Raw genomic sequence first — 20,691 nt, 5'->3', positions numbered from 1 at the left:
CACCAGCGAGACACTGAGTGTGATCATTTGCAGACGGGTGTGTCTGTCTGAGATGTCGCAGGGCTCCACTGGGACTGAAACAGTCACGCATCAGAAGATCTTAGAGCTTAAGAGAAGCACGACACGAGGCTCCTCATCTGCAGTGATCACTGCAGTGACTCACAGAAGCAGCCAGAGCCCCTGAACTTTATCATGTAGTTTCTAGTTTTGTTACCATTCAAAATATATACAAAAAATAATAATAATAAAAAAAAAGTGCTGTGCATTTGTATTCGTCCCTGTGCAAATGCAAGTTTGTTCAGGGTACGTGTCTGCCAGCCGAGCAGACCTGTGTGTGTTTTATTTCATCCTCCTGAAAAGGCAGCCTCGCTCAAGATTCCCATCAAATCCTGATGAAAAGCCTCCCCACATCACAATGCTGCCACCACTATGTTTCACCTTGGAGAGCACTTAAAAAAAATAAGTACCTTTGGTCTCGTTTCTAGTGCAAATATCTTACTACACTTGGAATACAATAAAACTAAATTTAAGTAACTTTTCAGAAAGATATGGGAACTGGTTTTAAGTCAATAACTCTTGAATATAGATTAAAATTACTAGTCCCACTGGGAGATGATGTAACTTATAACATGGAAAAAAATGACTTGTTATACGTGAAAAAATCTACCAGTGGAACTTTTCACCTATATCCAGTAGTCACTGACTTAAAACAAGCTTCTATATCTTGTTGAAAATGTACTTGTAAGGTAGTTTTGTCATTTTTCAAATGCACTAGGACTGAAAACTAGACAAAACACTTAGTATGATTAGATGTTTTTGTTCAGCGAGGGAGAAGTGGAGTGTTGGTTTTCCATCACTCTGTTTTGCATGTAGGCCTAAAGTTCAGTTTTGTCTCCATCTAATCTTCTACATAGAATCTCAACATCAAGCAGCAACTTCAGACTCTCCCACCAGAGCTGTGGCTATCTGCAGCTCAGTGACCAGCCATGCCCTGATATTTGCTTCATGCTCTTTTCATGTTCAGATTTTCAATTCCTCCGTTCAGATTTTCAAAACTTGGGAGATTGTTTTTCTTTTTCTTTTTTTTTTTACCTCACTTCTGCAGTTGCAACAGAGCATTTATTTTCTCAATGACCATAAAAAGCTTCAGCTGTTCGAATCCCATTCAGCTCTGCATGAAAGGCAGCAGGTGTGTTTGGTCAGGGTGTGGTCTCTAGCTACTGCAGAGTCAGTGCATGCCTGCAAGCAGTGCGTGTGGAGGCGCGGTGGCCCCACCTTTTAGCTCATCTCTAATTGATCTGCAGAAACGTGGGCAGAGAGCTTTCCACAGGGACCACAAGCACACCCAGGGTAGCATGACCTCTCAGAGGTCAGAGCAATATTTTTTTTTTCCTTCTTCTCCAGCCCTCAAGTTAAGAAAAGCTGACAGAGACGGCCTTCGTGTTCGGTATGGCTGTCAATTCTCAAAAAGGGTATTTATTGTATATTCTCCAAATGATACGCTGCAGAGGTGTTAAAACTTGTGCCTACAGGCTACTACATTTCTGTGTCAGAGCTCACACGCCCAGACGTGCGTACGTGTTTTAAAAACACCCTGTGGGCAGACTGTGGTTACAAAGATAGCGTCTCTGCTGAGACCTGCAGCACTAAATCTGCTTACAATGTGCCAAGAAGAAAACCTCTGTCACTCAGACACATATTTACTAAACCCGCTGGAAGGTTTACACCACATGCTACGTAAAACCTCGAGGGAAATGTGCGGCCTGATGCAAACAGAAGACTCATTGTTCAGTGACGTGCAATAAAAAGTTTGATGAAACAGAGTTTACCTTCTTCCAGAGACGAGATTTTGGTTTTTGGAACCCGGCTCTGAATTTATTCTACTGCCCAAAAATAACAACAAAAAACAGTTTCAGGTAAATGTTAGATTGGACTCTTCTTGAATAGTTACATTAATATAACATCATTTATAATAATAACTAGCATCACTTGTTTGTCATATTTGGGTTTTTATTCTACTTTTTTTTTCTTTTTTACAATCCTCCAAAGTTCTGTCATTCTGGAGGGGATTTCTTTTGTTGTTTTTCAGTACATCCTTTCACATAAAACTATAAAGGCTGCAGGAAAATAAAATATGCAGACTTGAATCTGAGCTTTGCTGTCTTTATGAATAATTAGGTATGACATAGCTTTTTATCAGAATCCTTGTTTTAAAAAGAGAGAGAACAATTTAATAATAATAATAAAACATCCCTGTCGGGATGCATTAAAAGTGGTCCACATTCTGAGTTTTACCACAGGAGATTTTTATTTATTTATTTTTTCAAATCAGTTTTGATTTGATTAGATTTTCCAAAAGCGAACATCAATTTATAGGGATGGATGTCTCAATCAGAGTACTAGTCTTCAAACAATGCCATCTATATGCTTGAGAACTTGATAACTTGAAAGTAGATTAATATTGCACGCTATATTTTATTAGGACCGTTTCAAATTTATTCAAAAATGATGTCTCGGGTGTGACATTTTGTCCCAACTACAGTTTCTGCTGGACAGCCACAACATTTTAACGGGAATTAAAGCCTATTTTTGCCTTGGCTGTATTCTATAAAAATATGTTTTTTTTACAGATATATATTTAAACTGTCACTATGTCCTGACAGTGTAATATGATCTCCTCTGCCTTCTCCCTGTGGTCCCACCGCCATCTGCAGAAACAGACTGTTTGGTCAGAAACAACCAATCAGATCCAGGAGGATGGTCTTAGCACAGTCAATCATGCCAGTGTACGTATTGCTCACATCGCCTCCACCCCCCTTACTCTCTGGTACGCTACAGCTAGTTACCCACAATGGAGCCTATCATGAATGCTCAAGCTAGTAACCTGGCCATCAATGATGGTGGATGAGCAGTTTTCATGTAATAGTAAGTTGTTTCTCCGCTGTTGGCACGTACAAGAGGGTGATTGACAGCGCTAAGACCCTCCTCCTGGCTGTGATTGGTTGTTCCTGAATGGAAGTGGTGCATTTCTGCAGATGGAAATAGGACCACAGGGAGGAAGCAAACAAACTGGATTTTTTTTCCACAAATCATTTATTTCATACTGTCACAACATGTTTAAAAATATATGTATTTTTATAAAAGTTACCTACTGCAGCTTTAAGGGCAAGCTAAACGAGTGACGTGGTGATTATGTATAGTTTGTGAGATCAGCCAGTTGTAGGGTTTACAGGCATTAACAAAACTCAGAGATCATTTTCGACAGAGGATTAAGAATGTAAGATATATTGTTCAAATCTGATATTTGCTCTGGGAACAACAGGATCACATTCATCATTTCTAAAAGTCTTGTCATTGCTGGTTTAAGAGAGAAATCTTTTATTGTTTTTTTTAAGGCTGTTATGATGCTGCCATAGTTAATTCAGAAAAGTACAGAAATGCTATGAGAACACCTCTGACAATACATGTAGCTTCATTCTTTGTTGCTAAAGATATATAAGACTCAAAACATAAAGCAATATTCTTCAATAAACCCATGTAAAATGTCCTCCTGCTTATAAACATAGCACTATGCTGTGAATGTTGTAGTATGGGTTGGGGGTGGTTTAATGACAGCCTAACCTTGACAGTAACCCTATCTGAGCACAGCACACAGAGCAGGTCACATGACGGACTAGACAGAGAGGAAGAATCTGTAACCAAGTCTCTTTTTACCCTGTGAACGTTGATATAAACACAGTTTAATTACTTAGAAACCATCGGATTTGCTATAACATACGTGGCCTCGGTCACAAAAATGTTCATCCATTCTCAGATTACTCATTATCTGATTAAAGCAAAACGCTGAAACAATTTTTAGTGCTTATTCTCTCATTTTTATTTCTCAGCTGAGGAAAAGCTAAACTATGTAGCAGCCGAGTGTTGTTTAAAATGATCACATAAACAGTCAAATAAGCCGAGAGCCGATCTAAACCGTGCGAGTGTGCAGTGCTCTGCCACAGAAAAGCACTTAATGGCGTCTGAAAGTAAAAACAGAGAAGCTCTTCATGGGCATGTTCAGCCGCTGAACTGCATCGACAAGCCTCTACTAACAACCTAACTACCACGTTTACCCAGAACTTGCCTTGCCACGTAAGGCAACAGATTTCTGTCTCCAAACAGTTGGAGGCAGAAAAAAATTACAGGGTTTGAAAGCCTTGAACACATGGTGGAGGGGATATGAATAGGTCCAAGCACTCAGAGAGAGGAGGTCACGGAAGAGTCGGACTGCGGGGCTTTAAAAGCGAATGTAGGTGAGAACTACAGGTTCAGAGCTGTTGCATTGGATAAACATGATGGTCTGACAGTACAGAGTAACACACAATTGAGATTTACCTGGGCAGAGCATGAAGGCAAGCTCTAGGAGGCGGAGCTACACCCAGGTGTGGTGAACTCTTTTCTGAGGGTTTATTTTTTTTGTCTTAATTCAACCCCATATAACAAACGTCTCCCCCGCCGTGCGTGTGTGAGTGTGTGATACTAGCCGAAGCACGCCCGACCCGCGGCACGCCAGAACTCAGACACACACAAACCGTCTGCAGCGGTCTCGGCTCCAGAGCCTCCTGTTACTTTAAACACACACGCTCAATCTCAGCTGTCCACATCAGATGAAAGGATAACGTTTTGTCTTCTTATCTACTCTGACCCTGCCAGTGTTTACACACGTTATCTTTTGTTTCCTATCTTTGTTTTTTGTTGGGGTTTTTTCCTGTGGAATATTTTTTTCAATCTCAGATTAACCTTGGATTCCTCACAGCAAGTTGGGCATTTAACTCAGGTAAACACCCAGCTTCCTTACTAGAGCGAAGATGTCAGGTCGTAAATGTTCAGACAGACTTAGACAAGTCTTTTGGCAAAAAGCTTTACATTTATTTATAGCTCAGGGCTCCACATTCTTCTGCTGCGACATGTCGTTTCTCCAGCTTGTACGGACATGGAATCATACAACAGTTTTACTTCGAAAATAACTTTTTAAGCCAGCTCTTTTTCAGTCTTTTTTAGTCATTTCTAAGCTCTACTTTACCACTCCGGTGAAAGGAGAATACCTTTCCAAATGCTTGTTATGTGCATTTGAGCCGGGCTTTATGAAAGTCAGTCTTTTTCTTTCGCTGTGCAGCTGCTTTGAATATATTCTTACCTTAAGGGGCAAAGAGTTTACGTGCTGCACCAAGCTGAGCTAACAGAGGTAAAAAAATAAAAAAAATACTGAAAAAAGTTACAGATTACGACTAAATTATGCAAGAGACAACTGGAACCACAAAGCAAATTGCACTTGTAGGTTGTTTTTTGTGGAGGAGTAAAAACTGCAGATCCAAAGTTTTACTACGTGCTACCTTAAATGGAGAAATCTTTACCACAGTCACATGATCTCTCTTTTGCCCCCGTTGATCCAGAATGCCTAGGATGTCTGATGTGCTAAAAGGTTTGCTTAGATTAAAGTTAACAGTGTGATTGACAATTAGATGGATAAAGTCACAGTAATGTCATTTTTGGGTGTGTTAGCTTATATTTTTATAGCTCATGTCACTCATAAAGCATTTTGTCTGTTACTGTCTTTTAAAATTAGGTTTTCAGTGGTTAATTTGATTGAGAACTGTGGAAATTATAGCTTAGCATTTTCTGCCACATCATATCCAAGCCTGAATGGATGTTCTGTTTGGCCTTTCCTTTTGTCTAATATCCAACCTTCAATGGATACAATATAAAAAATAAATAATAAGACTTACTTCAGCACTAACTTTTTTCACATTTTGTCACAATAAACCCAAAAGGTTCATTGTTTTTTTTTTTTTTTATGTGAAGGTCTCATAAGTTTGACAGAGGAAAAGTTGTGGAGAGGTTTGAAGGTTGTAGTAAGGAGAGCATTAGTCACAGAAGCAGAGGCCTGTTGTAAATCTGGATGAAAGTCTCACAGCTAGGGTGAGAAAATTTGACAACAGGACAACTAATAGTCGTGCACTCTGCAGGGACTGCAAGAAATACTTTTAAAGTATTGGTATAAATAAATGCTCACAGTAGCAATCTTGCAAAGAACTGTTTTGAATGTAGTGATTGTTAGGTGATGTTTGCCAAGTGTCATTTTTTATTCACATGGTTGGATGGACTCTCCGTGCATTAGATGGTCACACCTCACGCAAATGACGTGGTTGCAGAGATTGATGGGAAAACAGATGAGAAGTACGAAAACTGACTTTTTATGTCACTGATGTCATTATCACCATATTTGCCAATTCTGTTGCCATTGAATGATTACCTAATATTGTGCAGCACAAATCTGGCTTTTATGGTAAGGGGGGAAAAAATAACCTTTAAAGAAAACCAGGGGAAAGTCATGTTTTCAGTTTGACGCAAGTGGTGTAAAGGCCACAGCAAGCGTGGGAGAATGTGATCTGTAAGGGTAGACTAAAATGCAACTGTTTGGTCTCACCTTTGGGAGGTTTTCTCTTCACCAGAGACAAGGTAGCTTGTCATAGAAGAAGAGGTCAAAATGTGACTACAAGGTAATCCTGAAAGAAATTCTGTTAAGTCAAAAAAAAAAAAACTTTTGATGATGAAATGTTTGGTCACCACAGTTTTTGGTGCCACACATGTAAATATGTTCCAAGTCACCTTTGAAATGTCAGACAGCGCAATATTGCTAACCCATAGAAAATTTGGATTCAGTATTTGGCTGGGTATTTCACTTGAAGGATGATGCATTTACATTTAGCGAGCCAATGTTTGGTGGATTTATGGGTAGAAAACGACACAGAGAGAAGCTAAGGCTCAAAATATTTTCTTTTGTAAAAAAAAACAGACTAATAAATGTAAATTATTTCACATTGGGTGTTTAGATTTAGTTTCAAATGTTTTCATGGTGAACTATAAAAATGCTATAAATAATAACAATTATAAAAGGCATAATGGAGGAACGTTGTGATGACTTCCTGAAGGCGGAGTGTCATAAAGAGCAGGAGCTTCTTAAAGAGACAGAGACCCAATTTTAAATTGTGAAATCAAATTTCTACTAAATTATTTTTGATACATACAGCATTTTAAGATAACATAGTTATTCTATTGTGCCATCAAATGCCTAAAAGGTACATAATAACGGCCCTTAAAGGATTTATGGATTCACAGAGGTGAGCTAGATGTAGAAGAAACGAGGTCAGAATTTTATTGCCTGAAGTTGTAAATTCCACTGCTGGTTGTCATCAAAATGCAAAAACACTCCCCTGAACCCACCCATCCTTTTGTTGAGTCACTTCTGATTCTCCCTAGTTTGGGAATGAAAGGCAAAATGTACAGTCAACCTTCTCTTCAGTACATATCGTATCTTTTTTAGCACTGAAGTCAGCCTGGGCTCAACTCATTTCTGCACCAGCCTGTGAACTTCACGCTTTTTCATCTTTTCCCAGTGCTGTATTCTCCAGTGGTTTGGCATCCTCTGTCCTTCACCGCTATTCTCACTCCTGCTCCCAGCTAATTGTTTTCTTCCTCTAGCTGTCAGGAGGCATTATGCCCTAATGTTCTCACACAGCCAAAATACAGCAGGAGACCATTTTCCACACTCCGCCTGACTCCCCTTTTTTTCCACCCCATGAAAACTATCAAAGCGGGCGCGCAGGCTGTGAGTGGCAGAGCGTGCTGGGGAGGAAATGGGGATTTGTGTAGCAGACGGCCTCCAATATTACAGCTTCATGTCAGTCTGCAAACTACACAGCCGGTAGCACACGTGCTCGCGCAGGGGGCCCGTCTGTGTAAGCAAAAGCACGACTTGAAGATAAAGATTAAAAAAAAAGAGGAAGAGTTTATTTCTACACGGCTGCAAAAACAACGAGCGGGAGATAGTTTGTGTTTTCTGCGTAATGGAGGATTTGAAGCCCCATCACCTGTCCCGCACGCTGCCAGAGGAAGGCTGGAGCCGCGCTCAGACACAGGCGGCCTGTGTTTGTGTGCAGACTTTGGCGCTCGTTTGGGTGGAGCTGAAACATAAAACACTGCTCCTCTCTGCTCCTAATTATAGAGTGTGTAATTGGTTGTGTACGCATTTTGGTTGAGGTTTTAGACAAGGTCTGTTTTTTATTATTCCTACAACACGAAGCATGTTTAACCTCAGAGGGAGAGTCTTTATAAGGGGGAGAAAAAGGAGGATTTTTGTCACCATGCCCCTGACTTTGTGTTATCTAAGCTCTAAGCCTGTTCATGTGACTGCGTGTGTGTGTGTGTGTGTGTGTGTGTGTGTGTGTGTGTGTGTGTGTGTGTGTGTGTGTGTGTGTGTGTGTGTGTGTGTGTGTGTGTGTGTGTGTGTGTGTGTGTGTGTGTGTGTGTGAGAAAGAGAGAGAAATTGTGCCAGGTCATGCAGGGAGCTTCATCTGTTGCTGGAGAGAGCCGGGGACAGAACACTTTCATTTTCCTGAAGAATAATCTGTTTATTTTTTCAAGAAAAGCTGTATTTGCATTATTTGATCATTTTTCAATGGAGACAAATACATTTTAGACACCTTGAAGCAGTAAAAGATACCAACCCAGGTGCTACATTGATGTCTTTTCTGTTCAACATTGTTATCCAAAGTAAAACAGCAGAAAAACATCCAAACTATGACATCAGGAGTAATTGATTATTGATTTAGCAGTGCAGCTGGCTGTTGTTTTTCACTATTGATCACAGCAGCTATAATGTATCCGCTTTGGCTTGTGTGGATCTACGTAGGGTAAAATTTGTAAGTTGCATGTATAGATGTGTTTCCCAATTTGACATTTTGAAAATAAATTTACTTATTGGAAACACAACAATTTTGGAAAACGTACATATTTCGATTAAAAGGCTTTGGCGATAGGTTGAGGTTGTTTTTCCGGTTGTGTCAAAATTGGTTTATTTCACAAAATTGCAATGGAAACACTTTTATCACACAAGTCACATGATCAACAACTTGCCACGGACCTAAAGCATGAAGAACAGGTTTTTGAAGGTTTTTGAGGCCCAAACAGACTTTACTTAGGACAGAAAATGCGCAGAGAAAGATGGGGGGGAAAGACATTTAGCAAAGGTTTGGGTTGGTAGCGTTGAGAACTAACAGCCTCTGTAAATGGGGTACATGCTCTACCATTGCACCACACACCGCTTCTCCATTGGTAGTTGTTTTAATTCAGATAGATAACCTTAGGCATACATTTCAAGCATCAACTACAGTTTTCAAGTGCTTATTGCACAGACTATTATGCCTTCTGTTTTCCTGCTCCTTTTAGCGTGGCACTGGGAGCTTAACAAGCTCATAATAGCGGGTTAATTAGTGAGGTAGAGCCTGCAGTTGGCTGCCTGGCAGACATTCACCTTGTAGACTTCCTACTGTACTGTAAAAGCAGAATGACAGTACGGTTGCCACCTAATTATGGAGTCCCATCCCATCCTCACCCCTCACCCTCTTTTACACTTAAAGGAGGAAGTGGTTAAAATATTCCACTGAGAAAAGGGACGCTCCTTCAAGAGGCACGATCGATTATTATTTATTTTTGTCAAGGAACAACCGAATTTCAATACCAAATGTACTCTGTTACATTACTGGTCTTTGTGATTGAGTCCAATATTTAAAAACAAAACAAAATACTTGGTGTAGAGTAGCTCTTTAAATAAGTATACTGATTACTTTTCTGACTTGTGACAAATTTTTTTACATGTACATCTATCTAGAAGTGGAATAAACATTTATGATGACAAGTGAAGGAAATAAATCCTTTGGTTATATTTACAAAAGAAATTTGATAGCTAATTGTTCATTTTTAGTTGTTTTTTTTGTGTGTTGAAGGCCCATTTGATATTAAATATTAGCATCTGGCCAGACAATAATATTTAGTGTTGATTAATTGCTTAATTAATTGTCCGTAAGCAAAGTACCATAAATGATAACGGTCCTTCTTAAATGTCCATATTCTGCGAACTGCAGACCCGCTGGGTCCTGATGGCCGGTTCCTTCTGTCATGTTGAGATGTTGTGATTTCGGACCCAAATGCAGAAGGCAGAAGCGTCAAGTTGATTCGTAGATTTAGTAAAAAATATGAACAAAAATGTACTAAAGCCACATGAACACAGGGAGCCAGAGGAGAACATTAGCATTATAAGCATTCAGTGATGCTTGGTTGACATTAGTGGGGGAATTTTAATGTGATTTTGAATAAACACTTACATTGAGAAATTATTGAGAACAAATGCGGGTTAAATAAAGTGAGACAGAAATGTTCTTAAGCATCTATTCCTCTTCTTTTTGATTTGTTTGTAGCATTTAGAGCCGTTGTGTCTGACTGGTATCCTGCTCATAACCCCTATGTGTTTTCTCCGGTGGTACTGCTGGTCAGTTTATTATTTTCTTAGCTGGAAAACAAATGTAAGTGTGTTGTGAGGTCTTTGAAAATGAAAACCAAATGTTAAAACAGTCTGGTGGTTCCAACATGCTGAGTCCTCCCACCACCAACTGCAGACATGAAGCCCTCATTAGAGCAGCCTCTGGTGGCTGATCACAGACGTTAACACACACACACACACAAACACACGCACACACACACACACACACGCTTCCTGGCCTTCCATATCCTATCCTCCCTGTCAGAGCGAGCTCATTACCGCTAGAATCTGGCCCTCACACTGAGCCAGCCTGCTTTGCTATGCAGTGTTTTTTACACTGGCACCAAATGTCAACTTGCTAAAAGCATCTGCGCTCTCTCCTTCCCCGCTGAGGAGGGCGGGGCAGGAGAACGGGAGGGGGAAGATGGGAAGAAGTGGTAAAGAAGAAAGCAAGTGTCGCTACGCTAAAACGCTGAACAGAAAGAGAAGGGAAGGAAGTCGGGGCGGTTGGCACCAAATATTAAAAAAAGGGGGAGAAAAAAAAAACAAAGTACAGGGATTTTCCATGAAATGTTGAACGCATCACATTCTTTACCATCTGTAGCATTACTTCTGTCTGCATCCCACTAGTTACAGTGGAATGAATCACCACGTTTTCCACTTGTAATTATGCATTAGTTATTTCTGCCTCACTCCATGAATACAGCCTCATTTCTGCTGCACTGAGAACATTAAAAGAATGAGACAACATTTTGCGTACAGATTAGGGACGCAAACCATTTACAATTAATTGTTGATTAATGGTTTAGTCAAATCAATTAAATCTGCAGCATGTAGCTGTTACAAAATATGTTCTCTTCCATATTTGTTAAAACCATCACCGTGTCGTGATATTACAGAGTGAGACAGGTAATCTGTGCAACTGTTGCCATCTGAAGAAATGCACCTCTCCCGGTTAAAATCAATCAAGAGCCAGGAGGAGGGGCTTAGCGCTAGCAATCAATGCTGCTCAATATGCTAGTGAAAGAGAAACAACTCATCAATTATCCGCCGTCATTGGAGGGTATGCTAACTACCCTTAGCATTCTGGGCAGGCTATGTTGTGGTGAACTACAGTGGTGAGAGGGTGAGCACGAGAGTGATTGACAGCGCAAAAACCTACAGACGTCTCTGTGAATATTTCTCTGTTGATGGCTAAAGGGTTTCACATATTTTATTCTTTTCATCTTTTATTTTTCTATTAAGAGATTTCTGTTTTGTTATAGTTTATAACTATATCTAAGTTTAATGTGATAAAACCACCAATTTCTCTTTAGTCAGTCAACATTTAATACGGCTGATACAAAATACTGTAAAAGTTTATTTCATCATATTATGAAAGATTTAGCCCCTTATGTTATGGAAAGACGGTCGGCCCTGTTGACACAAGAGAAAACTTGGGTTTTTAAGAAAATGAACGCTGATCGGTTAGTCGATGGATAAGATCAACCAACTTTAGATGAACTCAATCTGTAACTTGCATCTCTAATGCAGACGCTTCATTTTAGAAGATGAGAATATGCTCAGGGTTCTTGCAGCTTTTCACCGACCAGACAGTGAACTCATCACAGGGTCGGTGTGTGGGAGGCTTCGACTGTTGCCGTCCGCCGTCCCTCACTAATAATAGTCTTTGTTCTGTCATCTTTGTGCCAGTTTGGGCCACTTATATAATCAACGTTTTTAAAACTGTATCTTTTGCTCTTGAATCTCATTTGACGGCCTTCAAAAGTGATCTGTAGACATGATGTTCGAACAGCCCAGAGCTCTCGCTGTTGTTTTGTCCTCATTTGGTGTAAATTAAGTAATGCTGTGTATCGGTCTCCACCTGTTCTTTGACTCAGATTGTAACCGTGACAACCATGTGAAGGTCAGATTTGGGGATGGGGGAGGAGAGGAGATGAGGTTAGAGATGTCTCTGGACTGACTGCTGCTATGGCGACGGAGGAGCAAGGGGAGGTTGCCTTGACTTAATTTATCTGAGCAGATCAAAGTTTTTCACTCCTCACCGTGTGTTTGTATTGAAAAGAGAGAAGCAGCAGGCTTTTTTTCTGATCCCGCAGATTTGAACTCATGGCGGCTGAAGTGAGAACGTCACATTCCAGTGTGTTAGGTTTCATTTTAGTCTTCAGCAGTCATAAAAACGGACAAGACTCTGTTTAAAAACAAACTGCTTTAAACTGGTTGATGTAGAAAAGCCTAGCTTAGACTGCGAACTCTCCAACAGAGAAACCAAATGTTGTGTGATTACATTTGCTGTTCTTGGGATCAAATCTTTGTTGATGCACCGTGGCAGCTTTTTATCTCTGATTTTTGTTAAGCTTAGTGAAATATATTATGAGAACAGAATTGAAAATATTTTCCCAGCTTTCTCGCCGTGAGGAGTCATTACTTATTTATATTAGGAGCAGAAACAGGCGGCATAACAGTGCAAGTGTGAAAGAGCAGCCGCTGTAATAGAGACAACATAAGTCCCTCTAGGATGTTGCAATGTTTGGTTATGATTGTTGCAGCCTACAATGACTGGTTTTACAACACCTTTTTCGAAACAAATAAAATAAATTAATTTTAGTTTGCTATAACATGATCTTGCAAGAAAGTTGCACACAACCTTCCCAAAAAAGGACAGGGTTTTAACATAGTTAATATTTAAAGTGCAGATATTATCCTACTTGAAAAAGCACCCTTCATCCAAATCAAATCCCGTCCTGAGGAATTATCAAAGTTCAAAACAAGAATCTCATACTGGTCATTTAAGTTAACCTGAACTATATACACAAAATAAGCAAATCCAACAGAACATCTCAACAAAAAAAAAAAGTGAAAATCCCAAATGTTATCGTTTAGCATCACACATGCTTTCATCTTCCGGGTTTGGCTTTCAAGAGATGTCGTGAACCAGGAAGTTAAATCAGAAAGAGAAATACAAAAAAAAAAGAAAAAAAAAAGCGTAAAGCTGATTGGTCAGATTTGCGTAAAAGTTGCAATGATGGGAGAAAATTTGCAAGTCTGTGCAATATTTGCGAACGATGAGTGAATTTGCAGTGATAGTTGAGATCACAACTTCTTGGAAGCACTTCAAGCTGACTGAGTTTACATTTTAAACTTCTTATATTAGTGATTAGCCTTGTTAGCTTTTCCAACATTACTGAGACAGCCGTGTTTATGTGTTCCCCAGAAGTTAGTATCTAATGAAATAAAACTTCAGTCGATACTAATCTATACAAATACTAGCATATTGTACAAAATGTACACTTCTTCAGGTTTGTTTTTGTTTTTAAAAGCCAAAAAAAAAGGAAGAAAAGTGTGCGCTAATGTATTGACGCTATTTGTTTGGTTCTTTCCATTTTTTACTCGGAAGCACATAGAAAAAAATATCAATGCTGGACATTTCTGCCTGTGTTTTACTGAATCACCCTCGCCTCTTCTAAAGTCGTGAGTTTGTACAACCATCTTCGCACATCCACTTGAACCCCAGCATCATCTGCAGCAAACTGGAAAAGGTCCAGTTACTTGCCGTTCCACTTTTTTTCTCTAAGCTTAAATAAGCTTACTTGTAACATTGAATCAGATTAAGAAGGCTTTCGTGAGGCCGAGTTGGTATCTTTTAACACAGATGATTATGTCCTCCGGTGTCAGAAGATGGGCATCGTTCCAGTCTGTCCCAGCTGGCAGCCGAGCTGAAGGCTAAGCCGGGGCCAACGGCGCGCAGGCCTGAGCCGAGAGAGATCAGAGAGCGAGGCAGCTCATCGATCCACTTCCAGGTCATTAAACCCAAGAGTGGTCTTATTGGGAAAAGCAGCATCACCCAGGAGGGATCAATATTGGATAGAGAGGTTTGGCCCGAGAGAAAGAGACGTGTGAGAGAGCGGCGCGGATGCAACCCACCGAATGATGAAAGTGAAAGCTGGAAATAGATGCATGCTTAATAGCGTAAGGATGTAATATTTTTCACATCTTGTTGTCATTAATTTCAGTTTTTGACGGGGGGCAGAAAAACAAGGAGCTTGTTGAGCATTAATTTGTCGCAGCAGATTAGATCCAGGTTGCCGATTTCCCTGCCGGTGTCACATCCACTGTTCATCTATTTAGTTTTTATTTTGGCCTGAAATCAGGACCGGTGTATGCTTATCTTTTCCCGCTTTGAGAGACCCCCATCCCTCATGCAGTGCTTTGACTCATGATGAAGTAACATTAATCATTTCATGTGAACACTGTCCAATTTCTCTGGGATGGAGGGAGCAGATTTGGACTCATTTAAATGTGATTTATCCAGTTCATTCCAGTTTCTGCATCATGACATGAAAGTCATCCACACCTTCCAAGAATAGTTTGCATGAGCTTCTCCAAGACAACAATAAGAGAAAATGTGAATGCTAATCAGCCCTTATGAATTTTATTTCTTCAGTTTTATGGTTTTTGTATTTCTGGTCTTTTTCTGCCCAGAACTGTTTGAAAGGAAAAGGGATGTCTTTTTACAAACAACGTTCTTTTTGGATCTGCCTTCGGGTTATTTATTTGAATACTTTCTTTAAAAGCTGATGACTGAAGGTTATTTTCTATAACTTACTCACAGCTTACCGTAAGGAGATGCGGTAACGAGACGTCAGTAAGTAATATCTACCAAACCAGAGGACACTCTGTTCTGGTTTCATGAGTCAGAATCAGAAAGGGGAATCAGAATCACAATCAATAGAAATAGAATCTAAGATCCTCTTTGTAGTAATTTATATTTTCAAATCAAAATCAAACTACTCGCCTACCAAAATAAATAAACTAGTAGGCTGTGGTAAAGTACATGAACATATCAGTAGAGGAAGTTGCAGACCTGTACTATAGATGCTTTACTGGTTGTTTACTGGTAGTGAATTGTTTTTAAATGTCAATAATTTCCTAACTTACCACATTATTAAGTCATTAATGACTAAATCTGGAGTCTGAAAATCTCATCAGCAATCTAGATGCGTCCAGGCAACCAGCTGTGGAACCGCTTACATTTATTTACATCAGTTTTTGCCAATAATTACTGAAATATAACATATAAATTTTTCTTATATGTTGTAAGAAATTAGCAAACTAATACTGAAGATGATTTATTGTCCGAAAACATTAGTTGCTACTATTATTATTATTCGTCAGCCTATTGTCCTTGCTGTTCTAAGTTTTACCTTCATGTTATCTACTTTAAGTCTTGCTCTCTTCCTCTCTCAACATGTCTTACAATATGCATTTTCCTTTTAATTGTCTTCACACATCTTCCTCCACTTACTGATAAATATGTCACTGTAACTGAAAATGGCTAACGTCGAATCTTCTTTCATCAGTAACATCCACACCGAACAGTGTTGCAGTTCTGATCTGGTAGTACTAAGGTCATGGTAAATTTACAAACTAGAAAATATGATTTTACATATATATTTTTTTAGTGGTCCATCATCAGCTGATTCTTGCGTGCATTTCTAGCTAGGTGCTTTTTAAAGTTTTATGTTCAGTTAGTTTATCTTTGCACACAGCGGTAATAATGCTTAGAATGTTTATTTAGTACACAAACAAGGAAAACGACAACATGGATTTTTCCCAGTAATGAAAAGATGTCCGAACTGAGTAATGAATAGACGGGGAAGAGAGGAATTATCTGAGTAGTTTTGATGTGGATTATAGAGCGGCCATCTGCTGCCGAGGGATTATAGTCCTACAACAAGGCACAAACAATGAAGAGAAGCTGCACAGTCGACGCATTTCCATTCATGACCCGCAATTTCAGGAAACAGAAATATACAGATAACATTAGTGACGTGGAGATCTTTGTAGTTTTTAATGTATAAAAACTTTGGCTATATGCTATTTTTGGACACCTGCTTTTGATATTTAGCATTTTTACAGACTTTGTTATGAAAATGTAAACTTCTGTCGATACCCGTGTTATATTCTCATTCTGATGATGATGGTGCAGGACTGAGGAATGAAAGTCGGTCCTCTGCCCTTCCTTGTCTCTCCACCTCTGGCGTGGCTCCACATTAAATGCCGGACAGCGTACCAGCTCTGGCCCACGCCGCCCCCTCCATTCCCATCTCCGCGGTCCCCTCTCCCCAACCGGCCAGCTCCGCTTACACTCAGCTCAACACAACTCCTCCCTCTTTTCAGTCCAAAGCAGAGAGAGAAAACCAAGCTCTCCTCTATCTCTCTCTCGCTCTCTAAGCCTCTCTCCCATTCTCTCACCCCTCCTCCTCCCGTCTCTCACGCCCCTCCTTCTTTTTCAGCGTTCGGGAAGCAGATCAAACCCTACCCTTTTTTTTTTTCCTTCCTCTTAAAAAACAGAGCAGATAACAAGCAACGATTCAGAGCAGAGGGTGGGTGAAGACTTGCCTGACTCGAGGCCGGGCACAAGTTGTGGACTTTTTTTTTAATTTTCCACCACCCTGTTAGTTCTGATCCAGGACTCATTGGGACCTCTCCCCCCTCTTCCCTTTGGAATACCGCTGCAGGGCTGGGAATTTCATCCCAGTCCCACTCCTGCTCCTTCCAGCTCAGCCAGCCCCGTTCTAGGATGCTGTGAAGGATGGTCCACCAGGAAAACTGTTCTTACAAGGTAGTCCTCAGAGGAAAAACTGCTGAAATTTACATGCTTCCTTGGGATTCTCTCTCTATGTATATCCTGTTGTTACTGACTCTTTTGTGCAAGTTTTAAATATCTCAATGCATTTATAAGCTTTGAATGCAACATTTAGACAGGGCGATTGTTACACATGTGTGTCTCTGCAAGAGACCGTGTGGGAGGTTTTTTTTTTGCCTCGTCTTACGTGATTGTGTTGTGAGTCCGATGTCTGGCTGGTTGCTAAGAGAGCACTTGACTCATGGGAATAATGCCTTACCTCCCATTCACGTCCTCCTCCATACAGCCTCGTCAGTCCAGGCATGATGCCTGCAACTTTCCCAGTGTGTCAAAACTCTGGATTTGTTAACATTTTTAGAAAAAAAATGTAACCCATAGTGTGGCAGGTTCACATATTTCTAAAACTAGTGAAGAAAACATGCAGTTGTTGCTTGAAAAGGCTTTCCTGATGTGCGTGTGCGTGTGTGTGTGTATGTGTGTGATTCTGCGGGTGCATCTTCCATTATATCTTAACAAAAAAGTGGGAGAAATTTAGCATTCTGCATCTCGGCTGTGGCTTTCCATAAAGGGAAGAAAAATCTGCATTGCAGTGGAGATGGAGAGTAAGAACGAACAGAGAGGTGGATGAAAGGCAAGAAAATGAGCAGAATATGCCTGGGGAAGAAGCACTGAATAAGGAATATGGAGCTTCTTTGATGTGGGAGAGTTTTAGAGAGACGAATGCGTGTTCGGTGTTTCATCAACATGAAACTTCGTAACAAAAAGTCTAAATTATAACTTTGAGAAGCACCGATCGCCAGTTTTACAGCTCTCTGTCATGTAGAAATAGATTTTTAGCCAGTTGTGATTTTAGAGCTACAATTTTTTTCCTTGATAAGATGATCATTGAACTTTTTAGCAACAAGATTCTGGGCTTTTGACACATCTGTGTCACAAAATATAATTTTTTTTTTACGTATTTTCCGTTCAATATAAATAAAATTTTTATAGAACTTTAGTATACCTATTAGATTGTCAAATGAATCATATTTATTTGATGTAACTATGAAGGAGCATTAATAATCCTTCCTTCAACTGATCATTAACTAGTTAAGTTAAGAACAGAGGCGACATCACACTGTGTGTGTCCGAGAGAGCAGTCGCCGCTATACAGCTCCGCAATTAAATTAACAGATTTGACTAAAGGTTCAACACATCTTGGTGACAGAAAAAGCATGTTAGCTAATGAGCATCTGTATAGAAAAAACTTTTTAGGAGTTATTTCTACCTTTCATGCTTCCTCTGACTTTATTCTTGAAAACCTGAGAAATCCTAAATACAGACAACGCTCCAGCCAGATTACTGATTGCAGAAAGTAACGTCCAGTCAGAGAGACGTTACTAGAGTATAAGTTGCATCCACTACTTAGAATTATTGCGGCTGGCAGAGATGAATCTTGGCAGATTGGCAGAATGAAGTTTTAAGTTATTTTAGACTGACTGTCTTAGCGGCTGACAAATCATTTCATCGTCAGCACACAGGAATAGGAAAACACAGCATCAATGCTTCTTCAACCAATGAATTCGCTTATCAGGAATGTGAATCTAGACTTGTGTGTGTTGGAAAGCAGCTAAGATGCCGGCTAAGGACTCCGTGCCATGTTCTGTGGTAGATAACAGCTCGGCAGAGTGACAGAAAAGATGGTGGGATCGAAGAGAAACGGAGCAGCAGATAACCAGTGGAAGCACAAACGGATAGACGGCAGATGAAACAGGCAGATAAAGTGAGCAACAGGAAATTCATCCACAAACCCCAAAAGCAAAGGGAGCAAAGCAAGAAATTAAACTGATGTCCAACTCTTTGAGGGAACTACAGTGGAAGCAGATAAGGATAAAAAGATTCTGTCAACAACAGTTCGATATACGAGTCTAAAAAAGCTTGAAGATGTCAGAAAGACGTCTAACACTGTGTGCTTGATGCGTGGGTGGAAATATAAGAGAAACAGAGCCAAAAAGAGAAAGCATGAGGGCGGTGACAGGAACAGAGGGTTCAGGCTCTGATAACAGCTACTCTCTGGAGACCCCTCAATTAGACCCGTATCCTGGCAACCAGGCCAGGCAGAGCCCCTTGCTTATATGTAAAACACAGAGCCGCCGCGGGGACGGAAAGATGCAAAGGGCAATGACAGAACGCAGGAGAGGGAATTAGCGTAATGAAGAGCTACAATGGTCAAGACGTAATTAGATAAAGTGTTGAATGGAGGAGGTCGGAGAAGGTGTTGTAGCCGTTTTCTCCTCCGGTGGTCTCCTGGGACGGCCCACGTCTGAAGGGAGTCTCCGCTCTGAGTCTCCGCATTGTTTCTTCCCGTCCTGATTTGAATAAGGTGTGGTTCTCCATTCGTTTCTCTATAGCCTTTGATGCTGTGAAGAAAAGAGCAAAGAAAAGGCAAAGTAACACAGAATATTCCTCCGTTTCTACAGACGGCTCACAGTGTTTTAAGGCTCTCAGTGTCTGAAAGAGTTGGTGGTTATGTGACAGTTTCGGAAGGCCGCTGAAGCATAGGTCTGACTCATAGTTTCTTAAAATTATCCATCGATTTTGCTGCTGAAGAATAAGCAGAAATTGGTTGATTGGGTGGCTCAGTTGGTCGAGGCTGTAGTTCTCAATGCAGTCGTCCTGGGTATGACTTCCGATCTCAGGCCATTTCCTGCTTCCCGTCTCTCTCCTCCCTACTTCCTGTTTATTCATTGTTCAGCATTGGCTTAGTAGAGTTGAGATCTGGCCTAACAAATCCGTCCACGCCCATAGACATTGTGTCAGAGCCCAATCTGACCCGACTATTATAAGCCCAAAGTAAACCCAACATATTATTATAATTGGTTTTACTGCTTTTATTTGTAGACCACCATTTATTTAAGCAGTGTGACGTCTCTCATTTTTAGCTTTTGTTTAACATCTTACAGCTCCATTTTGTCACTTTTTGTAACCACAGGGTGAGTCAAGTGCAACTCTTCTTGGGACGTGTGATTGGTCCGATCTCCACTGCTTCAGACCCAGTTTGAATTTCGGTCAGATTTATGGTTTGGGCCATAAATCTAAACTCTTGCCACCAGAGCCTAAAAAAAAGTTATAGAAAGAAAGAAGTTCATCATCAGAACATGAAAATAACAGATCTACTTCACTTAATTAAGCATTTAAGTGGGTAAAAAAAAAAAAGGTAGGTTGCTAAGACGTTTATAATCTCATTCTCTCACTATCGCGGAAAAAAAATCTCCAAGCCTCGCAGAGCTGTGTTACTGTCAACAGCTGCAGCAGCGCCAGGGGTGTGAGCGCTGATGGAGAGATTTATGCGTTTGGCCACAGTGTGTCCTCACAGGCTGCTGCGGTCCTGGCAGCACGCCGAGTCTGTAGGCGCTCTGAGGGAACGCTGAATCATGCATGGCATCGGGTCTTTCTCTGTTGTTACGTTTTGTTTATGTTGACAAGCTCATACAGTGTGATGGATAGGGCTGAGAGAGTTTTCCAGTGTAAGTCTATATGAGGTTTAGCCTGACGAATAACAAACACATAAGAGGAGCAGAAGATGCTGGATGTTCTCCTGGAAGATCACGTTTGAAGAACAGAGCACGTTTATAGTTTGTTATATATCTTAACTTGGGGTGACTTTACATAGAATATTGCCCTAAAGATAGTCTTGAGCCCTATT

The 20,691-nt window shown here is 40.4% G+C and overlaps 1 protein-coding gene across 3 annotated transcripts in view; it reads left to right on the top strand.

Moving 5' to 3' along the window:
- schip1 (schwannomin interacting protein 1) overlaps positions 1-20,691 on the top strand; it is a 264,204-nt gene that overhangs the window by 220,919 nt on the left and 22,594 nt on the right. The window contains exon 1 of one of the 3 annotated variants that reach the window (XM_014975305.2): positions 16,676-16,982. The exons of the other annotated variants lie outside the window; for them this stretch is intronic. Coding sequence (XP_014830791.1) covers positions 16,953-16,982 — 30 coding nt within the window. The 5' untranslated portion in view covers positions 16,676-16,952. Of the gene's footprint in view, positions 1-16,675; positions 16,983-20,691 lie in introns of those variants that run through there. 3 annotated transcript variants of the gene reach the window in all.

The sequence above is a fragment of the Poecilia mexicana genome, unplaced genomic scaffold (assembly GCF_051168715.1).
Source record: "Poecilia mexicana isolate PSO_F unplaced genomic scaffold, ASM5116871v1 scaffold_13, whole genome shotgun sequence".
NCBI lineage: Eukaryota > Metazoa > Chordata > Actinopteri > Cyprinodontiformes > Poeciliidae > Poecilia > Poecilia mexicana.
Note: the sequence above shows the minus strand (reverse complement) of the source record. Positions and strands in the feature narration are given on the sequence as shown.